Here is a 12,180-nt window from a genome sequence, read left to right on the forward strand (position 1 = left end):
AACTGAACAACTGTTGACTGAATAATATATTGACACATACTTTCCAGCCTTTTTGTACTGCTTGCTGTCAAATTATTGTCAGGAAATTGCTATTGGAAACCAGCTGTTCCTAGTTCAACGATTGTATTGTTTATGTTTCTTGCTCTAGTTTTTCTGTGACCTGTTTTTTTTAAATTTTATTTATTTATTTTTTTTATTATTAGAGCAAGTGATAAAGTTATATAAATGAGGGTGCCTTCTGTCAGCAAGGATCATCAAAGCTTTCAATATAACTCCATAAAAAGTGCTATAATGATCTCGTCCAGCAGCACTTTTGCAGATAGCCACAGTTAAAATATTCAGTGTTATCTTTCGAGGACAGTTTTTCTATAAGGCTGGAAGGGTCGCCCAAGCAATGTAAATGATGTGGAGAAGAGCATGTAACTGCAGTTTTTGTTGAATGTAATTTAGTACATGCATAAGACTGGAAACATTAATCATAAATTATTTTCTGAAGTATTGAATTTTGGTAAAGAGTAAATAGTAGTAAATCTGCATGCACATCTTTATCTGCCCTCTTGTGACTTGGGTGAAACTATTGTTAGACGTAATCCTGGGAGATATATTTCAAATCTGTTAAGGCATTAAACATCAAAACCCACAAAGAGCAAATTCTGTGACAAGACTGTTGCTGACAGTATCAAAAGCCTTGGACAGATCTACAAATAGTGCACAGCAGGGTTGCTTCTTGTTGAGTGAATTAACAGTGTCGTCATCAGTAACAGCTGCAGCAGTTACTGCGCAATAAGCTCTGTAGCCGAGGGAAATTATTATTCTCAGGCGAGCGACAAATTGTGAGCTGACTCCTAATTCTAGGATTTAGAACAGGCAGCACAGGTGGATAGTTAAGTGTGACCAACTGCAGGGGATTTTTCATAAAGTGAAAATGGATTTAAATATTTGTACAAGTGGTGACAAATAGGATCGTAGATGCGTGGAGTCAGGTCTGCAGACCAAAACAAAAAAACACTCACCAGCTAATTTTTGCTGTTTACATTTGTCTACGCCTCATCATTCTGTGACAGGTCTGAAAAAAATGTTAAATAAAGACTAGAAGCTTTTTTAAGGTTTTTTTTTTAATGGTTGAGTTGTTGGTTTTGACTTTGGTCTTAAATATACTGCACTAACTTATAACCCCCCGTCAAAATAATAATTAAACGCTTACCATTTCAACTTGGTGGTTATTGCGTGCAGTATGTGTATAGAGTTTTCTTTACTATTTCAGTATAAAAAAGCTAGATAGATGCTCTTTGTTTCTTGTTAAAGTAATGAAACATTTCCTGAGTTTTGACTCTTAGAAAAAAGTTGTTTTTGTTATTTTTTTGTTACTTTTACATTAAGGTTTAATGTGAGTATTCACTTTGTGACACAGTCTGGTACACAATAGTTACTTAGATCAGGGCAAGATTATTAGAGGTAAAATAATTGTTGTTTGGTTGATAGTCTGCAAATCTGCTGTAACATATCCGTTAATGAAGATTTGTCGATTTACATTAATCCAGGGGGGAGCAACTCCAGGCCTCGAGTGCTGGTGTCCTGCAGGTTTTAGATGTGTCCTTGATCAAACACAGCTGATTCAAATGGCTAAATTACCTCCTCAACATGTCCTGAAGTTCTCCAGGGGGCTGGTAATGAACTAATCATAGAGTCACATGATAAAGCTGGTGTAGCATTGCATGCATTGAAATTTTCAGTTGCTGTGTATCACTCAGAGTTTTTGAATGTAAATCTGTGTTTTTATTCAGGAAAACAGTTATTTGGAGTTCATTTTTGTTGGCTCCATCCAGCAAATTGAATCGAAACTGAATTTGATGCACACGAGGACACACACTGTTTAAAGCCAGCTTCGTAAAAGCAATTATAATTCCCTTAACACTGACTAAAAGGGAGTGCTTTTCACAGATTGCAGATGGTCACTGAAATAATTGCAGTCTGTTATGATGTTGACCTTAGAGTTTTCGATCCCGTGAAAGCCATCATATTACTGGTAACCTTTTAATCAGTTTGAAGTTTGAAGTATAAATCCACACTGTGATTATAACATGAGGTGCAAGCAGACTTGTTATTTATACACTGAACCTGGGAAATGACTTGCTGCCATAAAGCACTTAAATGAATTCAATAAAAGATTGTGAGGAGATTTTACTCCTGTTAGCTAAAAATAGGATTGTTGCACTTTGTGCATCCTGAAACCTCTTCAGTCCTGTTTATGCCTCAGTGCCACGACAGCTGTGCCCAGAGGTGCTGCGTTTTTTTTTTTTTTTTGGCTTGTCCGTCTGTACCTTCGTCCAACCGTCACACTCTCATTAACATGACTGCTCTTGAAAGCAGGGGATTTTTTTTTCATAGTTGAAGTCAAAAGTGAATACTTTTTATTTGACGATCAGATGTCACTGTGAGCTCATGTTTGGCCCATTCGTGGGAATGATATTGCAGGAACATATGGAGGGAAATTGATTACATTTGGTGCGGCTGATTAGATTTCTTTTTTTGCCATTGGCCAAGGTCACTGTGATCACACAACACGTGGTTTTGTTGATGACTTGAGGATTTATTTGCTCTTATGGTAATATTACAAACCAGTGTTAATGGGATAAAACAATAAGGTGAGGGTATTTTATAATATGGGCTGTTGCATTTTAGACTACATGCCATTTCACCTGACCACATAAGCACACATACTCTGTTCTGTGCCTTTTAAGCAGATTCTAACTGTCACACACAAGCTTCTGTGATTCATCAGGGACAGTTTAGGGTTTAGTATTTTGCTCAGGGACACTTTAACGTGCTGCCTGGAAGGGCTGGGAATTGAACCACTGACCTTCCAATTGGTAAATGCCCCAAAAATATCTTTTGACCTTTTAAAAGGTCTGTGGTTCCCAACTATTAAATACTTTGAAAGTCTTTACTCCATGTATTTATTTAAACACACAAATGGATGCAAACCACAGGTTGAGTGGTTGGCATAGAAATGCAAGGGGTAGATTCTAGTTCAGTCATATAGTTATACCTGTAGAAAACACTGTCACTGCAGGTAGCTGCAGGGAGTTTTGAGTAATAGGCAAAGACTTCATTGAATAGTTATTTTTAATGCAACGGTACTATAAATTAGTTTTGTTCTGGTTTCTCTCGAGTTCAGTGCATACAGTGAAGTTGTAATTGCTGGTTCAGAGTGTTGGTCAGACAAAACAGGCAGTGTTAATATAGTCATGTTGGTTTTCTGTCCTTTAAAATTGTTAGATATAAACTAAAATAAAAAAAATCTATTTCTGACATTCGACAGGTCAGGTTTTTTGAGAAGAATCCTGCAGTGAAATAGGCAATTATATTAAAACAATCCGCAGCGAGCGTGTTTATAGCATTTGGTTATTATAAATCATTGGATATACGATACATTTGACAAAGTTGCTGTCTGTGAAGTTCATCCTTTTTCCATCCTTTTAATCTTGAAATTCGACTCACATTTCTCTTCAACTACAGTGAAATGTTTCCATCAGCCCTGACTCAATTCTCTCTGGGAATATCTATCATTTCTTGCTGCTTTAATCTGTAATTCTCTAAAGTGTAAGTTTGTGCACTAATCATTTTTTGTATTTGTGTAATTTCTTTTTTGAATTGTCTGTACCAAAGGAAAAATATTTTCAAATGTCCATAGGGATCACTATGCTTTTTGAATTGTTTGTATTGTATAGGACTAGTTTGGGTCTAAAGGACAGGAATATTCAGTAAACATAAAAATTTGCACGTTTTGCAAGGAATACACATGATTTCATCTCTTGACTAAATCAATGTTATGAAAATAACATGAACTTAGTGATAAACTTACATTAGCATGCTGCGGTGGTAAAATTGAACCACTGGAGGATTAATTTATTATTTACTTAAGGGCATTGCTAATTCAGCTCATGCATTTCTCCCTTTTTTATCTCACTTTAGGTTGTGGCTCCTCTCAAAGAAAAGATTCGTGACCTGGAACAAAGGTTTGTATCTGGTTTTTTTGTTGTTTTTGTTTCCATTGAGATCTTAAAATATTTGCTCATAGCTCGGTGTGAAGGAAAGCTTAATGGACTAATAAGTAGGTTTAAGGGTCAGCGTTATATATGCCTTCATTTCCTACTTTAAACTGTTGAATTTTCATTTGAAAGGGCACTTATAGACTGAGAATGCTGCATCTGAATAACTTGCACATGGATTAACATTCTGTGCTTATTCAAAAGGTTTATCTCTCTTTAACAGACGTTGAAGACAGAATGAATGCAACAGCAGCTAATTAATTGCATCTGGTGGTATTTGTTACTTGTGATAAGAAGATTTCTACATCACAGGCTATCAATTAATTAACCTAATTTTGCATTGTTTTTATGGTAGCATCTCTGGGTACAGTAATCCAGCTTGAAGGTGTTAATTATACATATTTGTCTTTAGTACCTTTAATGCTAATAACACTGACATACAAAGGTACGTGTTTAAATGAGCCCGTTATCCCTAGTTTAACATGTGTGAGGGCAACAAGAACCTCTAAATGGAGCACATTTTATATCTACCTTGTGCTCCTGAAGAGCGACTGTGGATCATTGAAAGCTAAGCCCTGTGAAAAACAGTTCTCCCTTACTGCTTTAACAGGATTTAAGAGGGGAAATATCAATTAGGTGTCACCAATCAAATGGCCTTAGTTATTTGATCATCAGCAACTGTGAGCACCTCTATAAAGTAGAAGATCTCAGGGTTTGCTGGTATGGAGCATTCAGGTGTGTGTTACTAAAAGGCTGCAGTGTTCCTAAGAGTGGACGTTCTGGTAAATTCAAAGTGGAGATGTTTGCCTGTAAGGTTTGACAAAACCCAAACACAGCACATCAGCACAAACACTTTACACTAGCTGTCAAGCCAAAAAAAGGGGCTGCTTTTCACAGTGTTTCCTTGTGAGTGAACAGTATTAAAAGAAAGTAATTAAATAAATCAATGAATAAAAGCTTGAGCTAAAATAATGGAGGTACTGAATATTGTTTCCCCTTGAGTGAGCTAATTTTGTAATGAAATATATGATTGTTTAAGATGTCATAGATAAGGAATATTGAATACTTTTTGATTTTTATGGTAATTCTAAATATTCTTTGGTTCATGATGTTTTGGAAAACCATAAATAACCAAAAGGCAATAGTAAAAATTATTATGAGTAGTAGCAGCGCATTCATTTTAAAATTTCCTACGACAGCCAGGCCTTCATTTGTTCATATGTTTGGTCAGAGGTGCTACAAAATGTGTTTGTAAAACACGTGAAATTATTGATTAAACACTGAATTTTGCGTGAAACGTTCGTACACACAATTTATGCGCAGACTTGTATTTACAGAGATACTAAAGTGATCCCGAGCACAGCAGCAAATCTACAACAGAAAGGCTAAAATGAAAAAATAGAAGAATCAAGGTGCTGCAATGGCCCGGTCAAAGTCCTTTACTCAACCTGACTGAAATGTTTTGCTGCGACCTTCAAAGAGTTGAGCATTAATGAATGCCAGCGAATCTCAATGAACTTTAGCATTGTTGAAGGAGAAGAGTGGGGCATAATTCCTCCACAAAAAATGTGAATGTTCTGTGAAAAATGTTCGTTTGTTTCATCATGCATACAGCACAGGCTTAGTGGTGCAGCGTTGTGGTTATTTAAAGGCCAGTTTTAATAATCAAGTTGAGGTTATTTTTGAAACAGTGTTGTATTCCCATAAGCAGTCTTGAAATAAATACACTTCTCTAAATGATTAACCAGCTTATATCTTTGTTTTTAATTGTAGCTACACCAAAGGTAACCATAAAATATAGTTTATTGATGTTTATTAATAAGATTACAGGACCTGGATTGAGAGTAAGATCCTAGATTGTTCTGTTTTGCTTTGGGCTTATGTGATTGTTTCTCCAGATGTTCTCTACAAAAGGTTTTTGTGTTCTCTCTTACAGTTTTTCTCAGAAATACCCACCGGTGAAATTCCTGTCAGAAAAGGATCGTAAAAGAATTTTGGTATGTAACACATCCAAGTGCAAATCGTATTTTCAGTAACCATGACATAACCCTGAGCTTTCATAAGCAACGGCCAACAGAAGCACAAGCTTTCCTCAAAGCCTGACTTATCTCCATGTTAACAGCAAACTGAGGGAAGTAGAACTTGCAGAAATGTGTATCTTAAGTAGGGATGGGTATCGTTCAAGTTTTATCCGATACCGGTGCCAAATCGGTACTTTTGAAATGGTGCCGGTGCTTAAACGGTGCTCTACTGGTGCTTAAAGAATGGAGAACACAAACTTTGTCCAAAAACCTCTTATGTTTTTATTTTTAGCAGTCTCTTTTTTTCTGCAAAATGATAAGCACCGTCCAGCCCCACGCACGAGGCGATCTGTGCTAACTTGCTAATGGAGATCTACCACACCCAGTAGATGTGCTTGGTGTGAGGTCTTGCAGCAAGCTATCAAATACGGTGCATTTCTCGGCTTTTAAAAAAACGCTATGTGTCGCCAGGTGTTTCATCAGATTCGAGGTGTTACCTCCTTTGACAGTATCACCTTAAAGTACTTGTTGCAGGCTGCTGAGTTTGCATCTTTTGCTGTGAAGTACAGCCAGACTTTTCACCGCTTTGCCTTGGGCACTTTTAATCTGTAGCTCTGCTCTAAAAGAACATGTGTACCTGGGCCCGCCTACTATCCTTGGAAAAGTAAAATGATTGGCTAGAATCCAAAGTGTATGACATCTCAGGAAAAAAAAAAAAAAAAAAGCACCGAAATGTGCGCTGCTTTTCAGTCTGGTTACTACCGTTTATGTCAGAACCGGTACCCATCCCTAATCTTAAGGTGCTGTCTGAGAGAGCAGACCTGGATCGAAGGCCATCAGTGCTTCCTATAAAACACTTGCTTTATAGCAGTTTTACAGCAGCTATAGCCCACCCTAATTCTTGAAGTGGTGCTCACTATTGGGCCAAATGGGTGGAGCTGGACCTAGTGCTGAAGTAGAAGGTCAGTAGTGTTGTGTGACATGGTGCGAACTAAATACAGCTTATTTATAACTACACAACATCAGACAGAAAACCATTGAAACATACAGATACCACACAAGCAATTATGAAAAATTAACTTTAAGCTAATTCATAGTTTTCATTTTTACGTTATGCTTAATTTTATATTCTTTATATGATAAAAAAGGATAAGCTCTAGTATTAATGTTGGCAGTGTACCACAGAAACATCTCGAGATATTCTCAAAAGAAGTCTGTACTTAATTATCTAGCTCTTTAGCCCTCCTTTGAGTCAGACTGTGAGCAGTAATGTAGCAACCAAGGACCTTCTGAATTACTCACCATCCTGCAGTGGAACAAACAGGAAGTTGTGACGTGGGCACAGTTTTTTTTTTGTTGGGGGGGGGGGTTAGTGAAGAGTTCTGTTATTTTCTTACGGTCAATGAAAACCATTTGGTAACTTTAGTAACTGTACATAAAAGATGTTAACAACAGTGGCCTCAAAATACTTGGATTGGACATACACACATAAAAATAAGTGAGTCAGACAAAAAACGATTTCACAAAACTAAAATAAAAAAAATGTGTTTATATTGTGATCAACAGTTCAACTGAATCCATATTGGTCGGAGCTGCACTGAGGTCAAGCAGCACCAGGACGTAGATGTGTCTGTCCTGGTCTGAAGTCTGAAGACATGAATAAGTTATTTGTAACCTTTAGAAAAGCAGTTTTGGTGCTGTGTAGCTTGCTGTTGTAACTAAATACCGCTAGCAGTTGTTCTAAAACCAGTTTCTCAAGATTGAGGCCAAATTTGAGATTAGTTTAATTTCATTAATTTTCTAAATGAATATGTACGAATACAAAGCATTGTCTACTGCCATGGCTACATGGCATAGTTACTTCAAATTAAAAAATGTACATATCATCAGTGCAAAATAAACATTTTAAGGGATTATGTGAGCCTACTGGTAATGAGAAAATGAAACACAACATGCATCTTATTCCAACAACGGGCAATAATTCAGGTCATGCATTCAGTTAACCTGCTGAGAATATCCCTGTGCAATCTGATAAAAATGTGAGGTAGATAACAACAATATAGTCTTCATTATAAATGAATGACCAGCTCTGAATGTAACCCTTAACTCTGAGCCCACTTATCCTGAGGTGGAAACTCTTGAGTGTTTATGGGCAGAGTGGAATCATAAAGCTATCAATGATGGAGCCGAGGCTTCCCATTCTGATCCACTCCTAAGTAAAAATTATATACTATTACTGTTTGTGTGATATAATAGACAGCAGCAGCAGTAAACGACCATACTTGGAGTGGAGTAAAGAATCAATAAGTTAACCCTTTAGTATTTTATTCAGTGTAGTAGAATCATTAATGATTTAGCAGATAAAGTGTTAGAAAGGTTAGAAAGACACTGCAAGCATAAAAAACAGAAAGTAAGCTTTCATAAAGATTGAAGAGGTCACAAGAGTATAAGTAGTGCAATGAACATGAGTTGAAACACAAATGCTGCATTGATTAAGAGGCGTACTGTTGGAAAATGGATGATCGTGTGTCTGACTTCGCACGAGTATTAACTGTGCGGCAGTTACTTTAGTGACTGCATACAAGGTGTGAAACACACTGAAAGATATCAGCCTCTATGTATTATGAGTAAGAAGGAAAAAGTGAAAGAGATTAAACAGCTTGGGGACACCAGCAACTGCAAAGTGTTGGCCGTGAAACATGGAGGTGGGTGCCTTTATATTAAAGCTGGATATGGGTGACGAGTGACATTTATGGATGGCACTATATATATATATATTCAAGTTTGTATACGCAACTATTGATTGATTGCACAGGAATGCATGCAAACGACTTGGTTTTAAAGTTAACGTCTTCTAGTTTTTTCTTCTACAGGGAGTGCAGAATTATTAGGCAAGTTGTATTTTTGAGGAATAATTTTATTATTGAACAACAACCATGTTCTCAATGAACCCAAAAAACTCATTAATATCAAAGCTGAATGTTTTTGGAAGTAGTTTTTAGTTTGTTTTTAGTTTTAGCTATTTTAGGGGGATATCTGTGTGTGCAGGTGACTATTACTGTGCATAATTATTAGGCAACTTAACAAAAAACAAATATATACCCATTTCAATTATTGATTTTTACCAGTGAAACCAATATAACATCTCCACATTCACAAATATACATTTCTGACATTCAAAAACAAAACAAAAACAAATCAGCGACCAATATAGCCACCTTTCTTTGCAAGGACACTCAAAAGCCTGCCATCCATGGATTCTGTCAGTGTTTTGATCTGTTCACCATCAACATTGCATGCAGCAGCAACCACAGCCTCCCAGACACTGTTCAGAGAGGTGTACTGTTTTCCCTCCTTGTAAATCTCACATTTGATGATGGACCACAGGTTCTCAATGGGGTTCAGATCAGGTGAACAAGGTGGCCATGTCATTAGTTTTTCTTCTTTTATACCCTTTCTTGCCAGCCACGCTGTGGAGTACTTGGACGCGTGTGATGGAGCATTGTCCTGCATGAAAATCATGTTTTTCTGGAAGGATGCAGACTTCTTCCTGTACCACTACTTGAAGAAGGTGTCTTCCAGAAACTGGCAGTAGGACTGGGAGTTGAGCTTGACTCCATCCTCAACCCGAAAAGGCCCCACAAGCTCATCTTTGATGATACCAGCCCAAACCAGTACTCCACCTCCACCTTGCTGGCGTCTGAGTCAGACTGGAGCTCTCTGCCCTTTACCAATCCAGCCACGGGCCCATCCATCTGGCCCATCAAGACTCACTCTCATTTCATCAGTCCATAAAACCTTAGAAAAATCAGTCTTGAGATGTTTCTTGGCCCAGTCTTGACGTTTCAGCTTGTGTGTCTTGTTCAGTGGTGGTCGTCTTTCAGCCTTTCTTACCTTGGCCATGTCTCTGAGTATTGCACACCTTGTGCTTTTGGGCACTCCAGTGATGTTGCAGCTCTGAAATATGGCCAAACTGGTGGCAAGTGGCATCTTGGCAGCTGCACGCTTGACTTTTCTCAGTTCATGGGCAGTTATTTTGCGCCTTGGTTTTTCCACACGCTTCTTGCGACCCTGTTGACTATTTTGAATGAAACGCTTGATTGTTCGATGATCACGCTTCAGAAGCTTTGCAATTTTGAGACTGCTGCATCCCTCTGCAAGATATCTCATTATTTTTGACTTTTCTGAGCCTGTCAAGTCCTTCTTTTGACCCATTTTGCCAAAGGAAAGGACGTTGCCTAATAATTATGCACACCTGATATAGGGTGTTGATGTCATTAGACCACACCCCTTCTCATTACAGAGATGCACATCACCTAATATGCTTCATTGGTAGTTGGCTTTCGAGCCTATACAGCTTGGAGTAAGACAACATGCATGAAGAGGATGATGTGGACAAAATACTCATTTGCCTAATAATTCTGCACTCCCTGTAGTGTCTTCTAGTAACCCTAACCCCTAAGTTGTTTGTTTGGTGGATGTTAAGAGGTAATAGTAGAAAGTAAAGCAACAAAATATTAGCCTATTATATTATGATACAATATCACAATAATCTGTGAAACAATGGCACAAAACCTCTCCACAGATTTGTGTAAGACTGGCAATATTCATTTAATGGGAGATAATGAATCCTGCTGGCTTGCGTAGCATGTTTAATTGTATTTTAAAACGGTGGAGCACTTGTAGCTAGTGTAATACAGCTGTGGATTTGCATGCATGCTATGTTGAAGGTACTGTTTGCTCACAGGCTGCATTTCATTGCTTTGTAACGTAATATACACTTAAGAAGACTCCGCATACCCTGACATTGCAAACATATCCACCACTGTGTGTTTGCTATTAGATAACTGGAGGAGCTGGTTTTGTGGGTTCCCATCTGACTGACAAATTGATGATGGATGGCCATGAGGTGACTGTGGTGGACAACTTTTTCACAGGAAGAAAGAGGAACGTGGAGCACTGGATTGGTCATGAAAACTTTGAACTCATCAATCACGATGTGGTAGAGCCTCTCTACATTGAAGGTGAGTGAAAAAGTGAAAGTGGTAGGTAATGACCTTTTCTACTTATTTCTACTGTCTGCCTGTTGGTTGAAACAAGAGGTATAATCCACAATGCTGCTATCTCAAGTTATTTTCCATTTAGTCAAATGTGTTTGATTCCACTCAGTATATCTGAAATAAGAAAATACGCTCTGTTTACTAAAGCCGTATTGAATAACACCCCTTAGAAAACGAATATTACATCACTGCCTTGTGAACAGCTCACTGAGATATAAGTGCTCTATGTCTTCAGCATAAAGTAGCACAGTGCTTGATGAAGCCAGGCATTCAAATGATGATGCAGGCTTATCTACACTCTAAGTTAAAAACTCAGACTTCATCCTGAGCTAAAAGCTAGGATTTTAACATGATTTTAACACAGTCATCCACCTGCTCATGCCCACTTTGACGTGGACATCATGAGCATGCTTATTAAAACTCTGCACGCTTTGCTGGTTGATCACAAAATGCTTTTTCTGTTAGACAGTAAAGTTGTTTATTTTTTAAGAAATGCTAAAAGTTCGGGTTCTACCTGCAGTTGGAAAGAGTATTGAAGTGGCTGTGTTTGCCTCAAAATGTGAAGCTTTAGAATGAGGAACATGTTGTTTTTAAATTCGTTTTTTAGTTAGGTGGTGGCTGAAGTCCAACCTGAGCGAGCCAGAAATAAGAAAGTCAGCTTGCATGGAGGAGGGCAAAAGAGACAGGGGGGCTAAAAGGGCTTGTTTCAGATGGAGCATAAACTGATGGTGTTGCACAGAGGGCCAGTATAACAGTTGACATGCAAAACTACTCTACCGGAGTCCCAGAATAAGAATGTAGAGCTGGAAGCTACAAAAATAGGTCATCTTTAATGCTGTTCTGAGTAGAGGTTACACCACTCCAACACCCAAAAGGATAAAAAAAAAAAAAGAGTAATTTTAAGAAACATACAGTACTTTGGTGTCCACGGTGATGACTTATCACAGGGTCGTCCGACAGTGTTGTAATTCTAACTGCATTTACATTTTAAAAGTTTAATGCTGGAGAAGCTCAATTAAACCTATGTAACTCAAAACATTCATGCTT

The 12,180-nt window shown here is 37.8% G+C and overlaps 1 protein-coding gene across 1 annotated transcript in view; it reads left to right on the forward strand.

The window, feature by feature from the left end:
• The window catches only part of uxs1 (UDP-glucuronate decarboxylase 1), a 34,747-nt gene that overhangs the window by 7,189 nt on the left and 15,378 nt on the right, over positions 1 to 12,180 (forward strand). Inside the window, exons 4-6 of the mRNA XM_085248915.1 lie at positions 3,976 to 4,019; positions 5,989 to 6,049; positions 10,917 to 11,097. Of these exons, the coding sequence (XP_085105041.1) occupies positions 3,976 to 4,019; positions 5,989 to 6,049; positions 10,917 to 11,097 (286 nt within the window). The remainder of the gene's footprint in view (positions 1 to 3,975; positions 4,020 to 5,988; positions 6,050 to 10,916; positions 11,098 to 12,180) is intronic.

This window comes from Mchenga conophoros, linkage group LG16 (assembly GCF_057382185.1).
Source record: "Mchenga conophoros isolate Kocher_MC1m ecotype Shallow Benthic linkage group LG16, M_conophoros_male_GT1.1, whole genome shotgun sequence".
NCBI lineage: Eukaryota > Metazoa > Chordata > Actinopteri > Cichliformes > Cichlidae > Mchenga > Mchenga conophoros.